The sequence below is a fragment of the Oryctolagus cuniculus genome, chromosome 17, assembly GCF_051225735.1.
Source record: "Oryctolagus cuniculus isolate XC-2025 breed Fujian yellow rabbit chromosome 17, ASM5122573v1, whole genome shotgun sequence".
NCBI classification, from domain to species: Eukaryota; Metazoa; Chordata; class Mammalia; order Lagomorpha; family Leporidae; genus Oryctolagus; species Oryctolagus cuniculus.
Genome location: NC_142883.1, coordinates 18,603,527 through 18,616,825, shown reverse-complemented (window position 1 = coordinate 18,616,825; position 13,299 = coordinate 18,603,527). Strand labels below are relative to the sequence as shown.

At 48.0% G+C, this 13,299-nt stretch overlaps 1 protein-coding gene across 1 annotated transcript in view; it reads left to right on the top strand.

Annotated features, from left to right (window-relative positions):
* The window catches only part of LOC100350776 (leucine-rich repeat-containing protein 37A2), a 44,932-nt gene extending 32,595 nt beyond the window's left edge, over positions 1-12,337 (top strand). The window contains exons 10-15 of the mRNA XM_089318023.1: positions 235-339; positions 5,640-5,689; positions 6,086-6,094; positions 7,042-7,066; positions 7,142-7,284; positions 7,372-12,337. Coding sequence (XP_089174149.1) covers positions 235-339; positions 5,640-5,689; positions 6,086-6,094; positions 7,042-7,066; positions 7,142-7,284; positions 7,372-7,468 — 429 coding nt within the window. The 3' untranslated portion in view covers positions 7,469-12,337. The remainder of the gene's footprint in view (positions 1-234; positions 340-5,639; positions 5,690-6,085; positions 6,095-7,041; positions 7,067-7,141; positions 7,285-7,371) is intronic.
* The last annotated feature ends 962 nt before the right edge of the window (positions 12,338-13,299 follow it).

Sequence of the window (13,299 nt, the reverse complement as noted above, 5' to 3'; positions counted from 1 at the left end):
ATGATTTCCCACTTTGCTCCTTTAGAGAATGCAGTAGACCTAACAAGCAAGATGAACTGCAGAAGAACGTGTGTAATAATAAGATTATGTAACACATTGGATTTGTTATGGTCTTTAAGATCCTACAAGCCAATCATCTGGAAGAACGGGGTTTTGAATAGTTAAACATTCATACTTTCTCTTTATATTTTTAAACTGTCATTTCTTTTTTTTCTTTCTTTTTTTTTTTTTTAGCTCACAAAAGAAGTCCCAGGATACGGTTATAACAACAAACTCATCTTGGCAATATCTGTGACTGTGGTAGTGATGATTTTGATCATAATTTTCTGCCTCATTGAGGTAAGGAGGAGTAACTCAGGTTTCCAGAATACAGCCTTTCCTTATACTAGACCCAGACTCCACAAACTCAACATCAAAGCCGCTTGCCCACATACTACTGGTTGACATTCCTCCAGTCACTGAGATGAATTTTATTCTTTTATTGAAAAGCATACTCCAGAGATTTTTATAGGAGCTCTACTCCCAGGAAATCCCTGTGCAATTGGAAACAAAGTAACAAGCCAGTGGACATTTTGAGAAGTGAAGTTTAAGGGTAGAGTTAATATGATGGCAAAATTTCTCCAAAACTATGTCAATGGTTAGGTGTACTTACCGCTCCCTTTCTTCCACCGCTGATTTCTTTCCTTGTTGTAGAAATGATGAAAAATGTGTAATTTCCACCCTCAAGGAACTGTCCGTGTCCTCGGGACACTGCCAGAAAACAAAATGTTATCTTGTACAGCCATTAGATTCACATAGCACTCACCCGCTCCCGTGTATAAGGCACTGTCGAAAATAGTTCAAGTTAATGCACTGGAATGTGAATGCAGCTGAATCCTGCATCCTAAACTGACCTCTAAAGTATGTTATATTTACCACATCCCATTCCTGGAGTTTGCCTCTGTTTCCCTTTTGTTCAATTACATAATGGTGTATTACTTTCCCCAACAGGCAAGTGCTTGAATATTTAAAGTCACTTAATGATAGGTCAATGCTGACTCTACCCTCCAATCCAACCAGCCTCACCTTGTTTACCTTTCTACTGCCGTGGCAGCCCCTCGCCATGCCCGTCTCACCAGGCCATGCGTGCTTTCACCTTTGCCTCTGCCCTTTTACACTGCCTGCCTTGTGACTCTCCTGGTCTGGACGTCCTGTGAGATTTGTCCTGGTCTGGACGTCCTGTGAGATTTGTCATATTTGCCATAAAGAGGCATTTTCCCTTCCCCTGAGAACTTAAAAAACGTGGCAGACAATGTTAGAAATGCCAAGGTCAACACATGATGGAGCACAGCAAAGGTGTGTAAGCACCAAAGGGCTTCTCACAGCCTCCAGGGACGCCTGACTGGCGCCCTACCATTTCTAAAGTGTTAGAGAAGCCTGGCGTGGGAAACTCCCTTTCTTCAAACTGGCACCAGAGACAGTGAAGGATGGTGAGCAGTTTATTAACGCCAGCGGGCTCAGTGGGAATCATTTCTTGAGAACTGAGCATCGAACCCGAGTTTCTTGTAATATTTATAGGATCATCAGCATCATACCTTAACTGTTATAGCATTGGCAGGTTTAAACCGCAGCCTACGTGACTTAGGACCACACTTCCAATGGTTGATGGTCCAGTATGTTTATAAAAGAGATACCTGGGGTAGATTTATAGGATAGATTTATGACTGGAGTTATGGACAGCAGAGCTTAGGACATCTTCCCTCCCTAGACAAGGTAAGCGCACACAGCTGCTTCACCAGATAACCGGGAACAGCCACTTCTCAAGGTCAGTGTCAGGGGTCCGCTTTCCTTCGTCTCTGGTTGCGGCCTTATTTCCTCTACAAAAGAAGGCGCATCTAGCCACAGGAGGGCTGGTGAGTGACGGAAGCACAGATGAGGAGGAGACCAGGTGGGCAGTGCCCATCCTAACCGTGCACAAGGGCAGGGGGAGAGCCCCAGGCAGAAGACGTGGAGTCAGTCCAGTGGCGAGATGGACGAATCCAGCCCCTCAGCTCTTTCTATTAGATTCCGCTGACCCTCTTCATTCTGTCCTCTGATTGTGCGCAAGGCTGCCGTGGCGGCAGTTCCCTGGTCATGCAGACACAGATGTTCTGTCGAGTCATAACCTGGAGGCTGATTTTCACTCAGTCCTGTGGTGTTGATTAGGTGAGACTGTTGCCAAAGAGTTTGCTCTTTGTGAAAACAGAGCCTGATTTCTGAATGCAAAAGGTGGGGTCCCGCATGGAGTCAGCCGCCAAGGTCTTGGTGAAGACACTCACTGGCCACTGCGGACAGTACCCAGGGCATCTCTGGGTGGCAGGTGGCCTTTGGCGTTTTGGAAATTCTGATAAAGTCTTACCCTGCTTTGAATATATATGCATAGTTTCAGCGTGTTTCTATTTGTGTTCATTTGTGTTTTCATTAGTTCCTGTCCCCATTTAGATGAGAAGTTTTGTGAGGACAGGGAGCATGCAGAGTTTCACCTGCAAGACAATCACGGTGTTCAAAGGACGAGAGGCAGGCACTGTGTCAAGTCCACAGTGAGGAATAATGCAATCCATTATTTACTGGAATTAACACGCAGAGCCCAGCAATACACAGACCTTATGTTCCCAAGACTTCTGAAATGTCGCCTTGTAACCTAGTCAGTGGGAGAAAATGGCAATAGCCTAGCTCTCTAACTACTTGGTGTGAGCAGCAACCAATGACACATCCCTACTTCTCAACTTAAATATATTTCAGTAAACATTAAAAAAAGAAACTGCAAAAAATATTGAGAATAAAATCAGAGCAATATCTTATCTTGTGATGGAAAAGAGGTTTCTAAGCTTGATGGCACAATCAGAACCCTTGGAAAGATTTGCTGGCTTTTGCTGTGACACTGCTAGCAAACTCAGCACTTGTGTATGTCAAGTGTGGGACAAATAGTTTTCCACATCTTCTTAACTCTCACAACAGTCCCCCTTTTACAGATTAAGGCAACCAATTTAAGGCCCAAATGACAAAACCCAGAACTCCTGACTGCAAAGCCTGCGTTCCTTATTATCTCTATTCTTTTTCCACTCTTTTTTAAAAAATTTTTTTTATTTTATTTGAAAGTCAGAGTTACACAGAGAAGAGGCAGAGAGGGAGGTCTTCCGTCTGCTGGTTCATTCCCCAGATGGCCGCAACAACCAGAGCTGTGCTGATCCGAAGCCAGGAGCCAGGAGCTTCTTCCAGGTCTCCCTCATGGGTGCAGGGGCCCAAGGACTTGGACCATCTTCTACTGCTTTCCCAGGCCATAGTAGAGAGCTGGATTGGAAGAGGAGCAGCCGGGACTAAAACCAATGCCCATTTGGGATGCTGGCGCTTCAGGCCAGGGCGTTAACCTGCTGTGCCACAGAGCCGTCCCCCCCCTTTAAAAAAAAAAAAAAGATTTTCCACTCTTTACAGACAAAAATATTGGGAAAGATCAGAAACTTTGGAATAAAACCATCAAAATGATGAATACATTTATTATAAAAAATTTTTCTAAACCACCAGCAACAAAAAATACTAATAACCCAGTGGAAAGGGGGCACAGGGTGAGAAGGGTAGGGAGACCCTAGTCCACGTCCTCACATCTGCCGGTCTCACCCCACTGATGATGGGGTCTGGTTCTTGTTAGACAGGCCTTTGTCATCTCATGGAATAAAGAAAGTCTCATATTTTCTCCTAGGACTTTAGTAACATTGTGTTAATATTTATATTTTTAATCCTTCTAGAATTGATTGTTTTTCAGTATGGTTGGAGTAGGGAATCTAACCTCTCTCCCCTTACATGACTATCTAATTGTTTTATACTTTATTTTAAATTTTTTTATTTATTTATTTTTATTTTTATTTTTGACAGGCAGAGTGGACAGTGAGAGAGACAGAGAGAAAGGTATTCCTTTTGTTGTTGGTTCACCCTGCAATGGCCGCCGTGACCGGCGCATCGCACTGATCCGATGGCAGGAGCCAAGTGCTTATCCTGGTCTCCCATGGGGTGCAGGGCCCAAGGACTTGGGCCATCCTTCACTGCCTTCCCGGGGCACACCAGAGAGCTGGCCTGGAAGAGAGGCAACCGGGACAGAATCCAGTGCCCTGACCGGGATTAGAACCCGATGTGCCGGTGCCACAAGGCAGAGGATTAGCCTAGTGAGCCATGGCGCCAGCTTAATTGTTTTAAAACAGTTTTCATTGAACAGTTCATTCATGCTTTGCCAACCTAAAATAGCTTTGTGTGGACTCCGTGCTCTTTCTGTTGATTCTGTTTGTTCCTGTACGGGTGCCTGTACGACACTACTTAGTTCCAGTTACTTTGTGACAGAGTTTTGAGTTCTATGTTGGAAGGGCAAGCTCCTGCTCTCTAACCTTTTTCATACAGTTCACAGCTATTCTTGTATATCTTTTCCCCACAGAACGGCCGCTGGTCAGTTATGTTAGGATTTGAGGAAGACTGAACTGTCTGTGTAGATTAATTTGAAGGGAACTGACATCTTTACAACATTCTAGGAACACGATTCTCATGGTGCTCAAAAGGGCTTTCGTGTTTCCATCACATAAATCTAACACACCTTTCGTGAAGGTTGCTTCGAGATCCTTCATACCTTTTTGTTGCCATCACAAATGGGGCCCTTTCTTGTATTTCCCCGTTAGTTATTGGAGGTGTGCAGGAAAGCCACTGCGGTGTGTGTGTGCGGATCTCTTAACTTGGCATCTAGCCACTTTTCTGAACACACATATCACTTCACACAAAATTTTAGTTGGTTCTCTTGGGCTTTTAAATTGTCCATCATTTTACATGCAAATAATGACATTTTTATCTTCCTTTGCAATATTTATACCCCATTTACTTTTTCTTATTGCACTGTTTGAGGCCTCCTCAACAGTGGTGGATGGTAGCAGTCGTAATAAGCATTCTACTCTTGTTCTTGACTCGAAAACACCACCATTGTTTAGGTTTCTGCTCTGTACTTCCATCAAGTTAAAGCTGCTTCCTTTTCTTCCTCCTTTAAGAAGTTTCACTAAGAATTATCTGTTTCATGTTATCTAAAGCAGCCAATAGGGGCCGGCGCTGTGGCGTAGTCGGTAAAGCCGCCACCTGCAATGCCGGCATCCCATATGGGCGCCAGTTCGAATCCTGGCTGCTCCACTTCTGATCCATCTCTCTGCTAATGGCCTGGGAAAGCAGTGGAAGATGGCCCAAGTGCTTGGGCCCCTGCACCCACATGGGAGACCCAGAGGAAGGCCTGGCTCCTGGCTTTGGATCTGCTCAGCCATTGAAGCCATTTGGGGAGTGAACCAGCAGATGGAAGACCTCTCTCTCTCTCTCTCTGTCTCTTCTCTCTCTGCCTCTGTAACTCTGTCTTTCAAATAAATAAATAACTTTTTTTTTAAATAAAGCAGCCAGTAAAATGTATTAAGTCCTAGATGCATGCAAGACCCTAAGCTAGGTGCTGTGGAAGAGTCAAAGAACTGTTAACAGCACAGAACTCCTGTCCTCAAAATAGTTCTCATCTTAGTGGGTAGATGAGACTTAAAATAAAAGAAAGGAATGTAGAATATTTGGAGAGGGGTCACTGTGATGGAGAATAATGATTGTGTCTTCTTCCAAAACAGATTTATTCTCACAGGGCGGGAACCAGGGGAGATGTTGAACAATCTTCAAGGTAAGCACCAGTGTGGCAATTTTTAAAATTAGAATTTCAGAACTAGAGAACTCAGAACTCATCTGTTTCAATCGCCTTATTCTACAGTGAGGAAACTGCCAGAGGCAGGAAGGATACTAACGCTTGGCCTGACTCCACCAAAGCTGGATCCCAGCCAAAGCTGAGTTAGTAACACAGCACTAACATGGGCGCGTCTGCTGCCACCAGTCCTTCCAGGACAGAGGAGCTGAGGAGAGGCTCTGGCCGTGCTGCCCCTGCTGCTGCTGGGCCTCTGGCCAGTGTAGAGGTCACCTTGCAGGCTCTGGACGAGGGCTGGGGACAGCTACACGGTACTGGGGGGAGGGGCTAGTCTCCTGCAAGGTGGCTGGAGAGGAGAGTGCCTGAGTCTCCCTAAAGAGGCAGGAAGCTTCCGTCTCACCCGACAGACCAAACCCCCCCCCCCCATTCCTCCTACCCAAACCTCTGAGAGCTTTAACTGGAGAGACCTTTAGACTGTAATTTGCCTCTCCCTTTCACAACAAGGAAACAGAAGGAGAAAGGGGCAATATCTTGCCCCATGGTCACACTGCTACTGTCAGAAAGAGGACAGTTCCTTCGCAGCTGGGACTTCTCCCTGGAGCACACTGGGCTCGGGCTGCGAGCTACATTTTCTCCAGAAGTCAGTATACACGTACTATACAGACATAAGCAGTTGCTAAAACAATGCACTCTGCCTTTCTCTGTTCCATTCGTATCCATAGAGTATCTTGTGTCTCGGTGCTAGCTTGTCCTTTAACTGGTTTCACAACTCACTCTCCCATCAGTGACAGATACCAGCAGCGTGAAAATCTCTGAGCTGGGGAACTTTGCTCTTGGACTGCGGCATTGCTTGATGTGATTCAATTTGCAGGGGCTAAAGCAGCTATGAACGCAGAAGCACCTTCTCCCTCACCCCCCGGGGATGATGTGCGTGAGCCTCAGTCCGAGGGGCCTGGTGTCAACCCTCCTGGAGGGAGAAAATGCTTCTGCCAGTATGGCTGTGTTTGTTCACTGCACGAGGGCGCTTGCCCAAGACAGTAGCTGGGGCTGACAACCCTGCCCTTGGCCCATGCAAAGCGATGGTGCAAGGTGTCTGCAGAGCCACTGGGGGCCCTTTTGGACAGACACGGGGAGCTCCAGGAAGCCCAGCACACGCGGAGTTGTTCTCAGGATGCCAGGTCTGGGGTGATTTTGCTTGCTCTAACTATGGAGGGAGGTACACATTTTGTCCTGGTAACACCAGAGACGTACACTGGGAGAGACGTGAAAAAAACGGCACCGACCTCTAACTGTCTGTGTGTTTCCCCCAGGGGCTTTTTCCAACACGCGCCCAGGAAGTGCACAGACAGCGAGGCGCAGGTAAGTTTGAGGATGCGGTGTGCGGCTGGAGGAGGCAGGGAGAGGCAGGATTCACGGTTCTCCTTCCTTTTCTAGGTGGGCTTTTTCTGGCTAAGGCGGCCCCTCTGGCTGCGGGATATGTACAGACCGCTCAACGCCACGCGCAAGACAGACATGGCCCGGAAGCTCCACGACAAGGAGTCTTCCGACGAGGATGAGATTTTCAACAAGGATGCAGGGTAAAGGGCGGGGCGACCTCACCTCCTGACCTAAGTGAGGAGACCGAGGGCGGGAGGGAAAGCCCTGGCGCGCTCTTCTCCTCGCAGGGAGCCCCCCGCAGCCCCAGCTGAGAAGGAGGCCCCTACGGAGTCGACAGCCGAAGGAGAGGAGAGCGAAGCGCCGGAGGAGCAGCCCACAGAGTGACCGCCGCCCGGCCGCCCGCCAGTTACGTGTTCTAACATTGGCTTCTCAGCGTTGCTTATAAAATACTTATTTTCTCATACTCGCGCGTGTGATAGTCATAAGTAATCCTGGCCAGGTATTGAGAAATGAAGATGTGCATTTTATACAAACCACGAGGGCACAGGCGACAGACGCGGGAGCGCGGCTACGAGCCCATCCTTCGGGGGGCCTTCACCGCGCTCCCCCGGGGGAGGCCGTCTCGAGGGCCTGAGCACGCCGTCCTGGAGGTGCAGCCTTTCCAGACCAATACCAGGCGCCTGGTGCCCGCTGGTTCACGAGAACCGTCATTTACACAGACGACCCTCCCCTGGCTCCTCCGAGGGCCCGTGGGGTCGCCAGGATGCCTGGAAGAGAAGCCCCGGCTCTGTGGGGCCGCCTCCTTTCCCCGAGCCCACAAGCTCATGAACAAATGTGTCTCCTGTCGGAGAAGGGGCTCTCATCTCGCAGGCTGGTGGGGATGTTCTCTGGTCTGGCTGTGCGCTGCGTGCCGGCCCAAGTTACCTCCTAAATTCCTTGATGAGAATGGAAAACACCTTTTCCTCTGCCCGCTGACTTCAGCAAGCCAACACATATTCCTGCGTGTGAAACGCAAGCCCAAGCAGTGATAATAATGGGCGGCAGCAGATACCACCACTTGCGATTTGCTCACCTGGGGACAAGCCTGGGTCAGGCATTTTCCAGTCTTGTGCCATTTTGCCCAGGAATCCATGGAAGCAGGGCTTTTTTGTTTTAAATCACCATTTGACAGAGCAGGAAAACAGGGCTCAAGGAATGGAGGTGACCAGCTCAAGGTCACAATCCAAAACCAGATAGGGTTTAACCCAGGGCTGTCAGACTCTCAAGTCTTAACTCTGCTGCCCAACTCTAGGACGGTCAGGGATAAAGAGAAGTACAAACAGGGCTGCCGTCAGGGTCAGTAATGACAGTCACACTGATGGGAGGGTAATGGCTGCCACCGTGTACAGAGTACTAGCAGGGGCCAGGTTCAGTGCTGGGCACTTGGGTCACACTGTTGAGCCTGAGGACAGATACTCCCCCTGCCAGCTCACAATTTATAATGGAGGATGATTTTAATGTGAGCACTGGATATAAAGAGAAGCTGAGAGGAAGCCACCAACAGGAGCCTTGTCCTGGCTGGGCTACCCAGAGTCCGGGTGGAGGTTCCAGGCAACTCGAGCTCCCTAGTTTGGCATATTTACAGTATTCTCAATTTGATACACAAAATAAGGCCTAGGTGACTTTTTGTATGTAACACTATCTCACATTTGTATGATTCTTATTAGTCTCAATAATAAAAATTAGCCTACTATATTTTTTAATATTAGTCATTTTATGAATGTCATCAATACTATTATGCTTTTATATACCACTTCATAATTTGAAAAACATACTTTAACAGGCTCCTATTTGAGGCATAGGTGTATTATTTTGCTACCGTTTCCATAACAAAGTGACTTAAAGAATAGACACTTAGGGGCGAGTCTTGTGGTGCAGTGGATTAAGCCACCACTTGAGACACCAGCATCCCTTATCAGAGCGCTAGTTTAATTCCTGACTGCTCCACTTCCAATCCAGCTTCCTGCTACTGCACCTGCGAAGGCAGTGTTTAGTGTCTGGGTCCTTGCCACCCATGTGGGAGATCCAGATAGAGTTTCTGGGCTCCCGGCTTCAGCCTGGCCCAACGCTCACTGTTTTGGCCATTTGGGGAGTGAATCAGTGGATGGAAGACCTTTTTCTCTGTGTGCCCCCCAACACACACACTCTGCCTTTCAAATAAATAAATAATTCTTTTTTAAAAAATAAAGAATATACACTTATTTTCTCACAGTTCTGGAGGCTAGAAGTCCAAGATCAAGATGATGGCAAGGTTAATTTCTTCTAAGCCCTCTCTCCTTGGCTTGGCTACCAAGTTCTTATTAAAACTCCCAAGAGTGAGAGTCTGCTTTGCATAGCTTGTTATGAACTGGGCAAAGTTTGTGTCTTAGCCTAGAGTCTGGCCAGCCTATGAGTGAGCTGTCTTTCCTTGGACCAGGTACACACCCCTGGCTGTAACCGAAAAAAGGAAGGGGTATCCAGGGTCAGGTAGCACAAGACATGGCTACATAGGGCTGCTTCTGCCTCCATCTTACTGATAGGCAGACTATAGCTCAGAAGATCAGCTCCATTTTTTTGGTAAAGATTTATATATTTATTTATTTATTGAAAAGCAGAATTATAGAAAGGCAGAAGCAGAGAAAAAGAGAGCACACACGAGAGAGATCTTCCATCCACTGGTTCACTCCCCAAATGGCTACAATGGCCAGAGCTAGTCAGATACAAAGCCAGGAACCTGGAGCTTCTTCTGGGTCTCCCATGTGGGTGCAGGGGCCCAATGACTTGGGCCATCTTCCATAGTATCTGCCATAGCAGAGAGCTGCATCGGAAGTGGGCCATCCGGGACTCAAACTGATGCCCATATAGGATGCCAGCAATGCAGGCGGTGGCTTTACCCACTATGCCACAGCACCAGGAAGAGTTAGACAGTGAGAGAGAGAGAGAGAGACAGAAAGGTCTTCCTTCCGTTGGTTCCCCCCAAATGGCTGCTATGGCTGGCGCGCTGTGCCAATCCAAAGCCAGGAGCCAGGTGCTTCCTCCTGGTCTCCCATGCGGGTGCAGGGCCCAAGCACCTGGGCCATCCTCCACTGCCTTCCCGGGCCACAGCAGAGAGCTGGACTGGAAGAGGAGCACCCGGGATAGAACTGGCGCCCCAACCGGGACTAGAACCCGGGGTGCTGGTGCCGCAGGGGGAGGATTAGCCTAGTGAGCCACACAGCACAGGCTGAAGATCAGCTCTTAACTGAGGCCTGAGTGACTACGAGAGCTGGACACAAGGCCAGCAGCCACTACATGAATGAAATTCTCATTGATTCTTAGGAAACCTGTCAGAGAGAAATGAGGCATTTTTTAGAAAGATGATAAAATGAGACAATAGATGATTAGGGCAGAAGTGAGACAGAAAGTAGTGATCCACAAGAGTGAAGGTTAAATGGTCAAGGGAAAGTCAGTGAGAACAATGGAATTTGTGCCAGGCCTTGTGTTGGGGAAAGAATCAACTAGGACAGAGTCTCTTTCCTCAGGGAGCTCTTGGACTGGGAGAAGAGAAGCCATAAGAATCATATCAACAACATTGTGTTGTTTGGGGCCAACCTTATGGCACAGCATGTTAAACCACTGGCATCCTATATAAGCGCTGGTTTGAGTCCCGGCTGTTCTAATTCTGATCCAGCTCCCTGCTAATGTGCCTGGGAAAGTGGCAGAAGATAGTCCAAGCAGTGAGCCCCTGCTGCCCACGTGGAAGAACTGGATGGAGTTCCAGGCTCCTGGCTTCAGCCTGGCCTAGTCCTGACTGTTGAGGCCATTTGGGAAGTGAACCAGCAGATGGAAGATCTCTCTCTCTCAATCTCTCTCTCTCTCTAACTCTGCCTTTCAAATACATCTTCAACAACAACAACAACAAACACACTGTGTTGGACAGGACAGCGGCTTTGTGCCAAGAGTGGTTCAGCTCTCGGCTGGGTGGAAAGGAGTAGGTGTAAGAGGTGTAGACGTGGAAGGAGTAGATGTGGAAGAAAGAAAGAGCTGGCTCAGCAGATACCAGAAAGCACAAAGGAAGAACAGCCTCCCCCTTTCTAATGAGATCATTTCTGTCACCAAGCAGTTTCCAGTGTTAGTGGCCTACCTGTTCCCTGTCTCAAGTAACACGAGTCCCTTTAAACAAAGCTGACAGGAGAAAAGACAGGCATTCTAGAGAGGGGACAACACAAAGACAGAGAATAGTGGAAGAGTACGCAGTCTGCTTTTCTGGAGCATGAAGTGTAAGAAGTAGAAGAAAATTCGTGAAGCTGTCTAGGTGACGGCGAACCAGACCTCAAAGGCCTGGTCATGAACTTGATCAAACAGGACAAACTACTGACAGTTTGAGCAGACATGACGAAGCCTCAGTCTTACAAGAGTGCTGATGGCCTAGAAGTAGAAAGATCAAGAGATTGGCTGGGAGATCAGACTAAACAGAAACTGGGACTAGGGTGCCAGATAGGAGGAGTGATGCGGCAGGGCTTGGCTTTTCCCTTTCGGTTGCCTGGCAGAGAGCTGGCTCAGCAGATACCAGAAAGCACAAAGGAAGAACAGCCTCCCCCTTTCTAATGAGATCATTTCTGTCACCAAGCAGTTTCCAGTGATAGTGGCCTACCTGTTCCCTGTCTCAAGTAATACGAGTCCCTTTAAACAAGTAATACCTTCCAGGGCATACAGCTTCCTAGGGAAACTCTAACCACGGCAGACACAGTCAAGCTAAGTCTGGCCTAATCCCTCTTGTCTGAATAGTTGAGGGATTGAGTATACTCTTTCATTATTCTGCATGTAAATCTCCCCTCCAAACTCTAATTTATATTTGTACTATTTGGTGCTAGTGTCCCCTTTTTGTGACAGGGGGCAAGGAATTTTGTGTTCAGGAAAGTCTGTGGGTTTGTTGGCATGACAAATATCATGGGAGCCAGAAGACTTGATGCCCAGGACCAAAGTCTCCAACCATGACCTGGGCATGGTTAATTTTCACCAGCTCAGAGGCTCTCAAGTCTGTCCGCCTCCACCCTCATGTCAGCCAGTTATTGGTTATCTGACGCTCTATAACAGTAAAACGCCTGTTCTCTGAGTTCTAGTAAGTCAACAGTTCAGCAGTGGCTTTGGCAGTCCTGGCTCTGGGGCACTCAGGAGGTTCTCAAGCTACTGGCCAGGGCTGCAGGCATCGGCAAGCTTGACTGAGGCTGGTGGATCCACCTGCAAGGTGGCTCACCCACTCACCTGAGGGCAAGTCGTGCCGGTTGTTGGAGGCAGGCCTCAGTTCCTCCCCGTATGGGCCTGGCCACATGCTACCTGGCCGGCTGTCCTCACATCAGGACGGCTGGCTCCCTCCAGAGTGAGAGGTCTGAGGAGAGATGGACAATGATTGTTATGAGCCGGCCACAGCAGCCCAGGGCACTGCTTCTGCCACACAGCACAAGTAGAAGTCAGTCACCAGATCGAGGCCACATTCAAGGGCAGAGTCGTTAGACTCCATCTCTTGAAGAAAAAAGGGTCAAAGAATTTGTAAACATATATCAAAACTTCCTGCATAGTTTTCCCCCATTACTGCTCTCACTCTAGTCCGTCACTACGTCACTTCTGACGTGTACTGTGGGTGGGACTAGCTGTTCCCAAACCAAGCAAGTCTCTGCTTCTCTGTGAACACCAACTGGTAGCCAAGAATTGAATGCAATTGTGACACAGTTAGTGTCAGATCCCACAGACTAAGGGCTCAGTCCCACAAGACTGATTCTACTTCAGATGCCAGCTGAAAATCTAGCTCAAGTTGAAGCTTTAGGTGTTAGAGGGTAATAGTGGAAAAAAGGTTTGGTACCACCCTGTGGGTGTTTGGGTTTGCAGGGTAGAAGGAAGTGAAGACCCGAACCTGTGAAGGGTAAGAAAACTTCATGTGGATGAAGGTCACACTGTAAGAAAGGCAGAACAATAAAAGGTACCTGTGACACACGAGCCACCAAACTAGCCCAGGACTTCTCAACCAGATTATTGCACAGGAGCCCAATAAACTGCTTTCTTATTTAACTGACTATTATGTTGGGTCTCTCTCGGAGCCCCTGAACCTATAACCTCATCAAGGTTATCCATGGCCCCAATAATGCTAGGTAATACACCATCCTGAAACAGAGTGAGTCACCATCATGATTCCTGCAGGTCTGTGGCTTGGAGGTATAGTT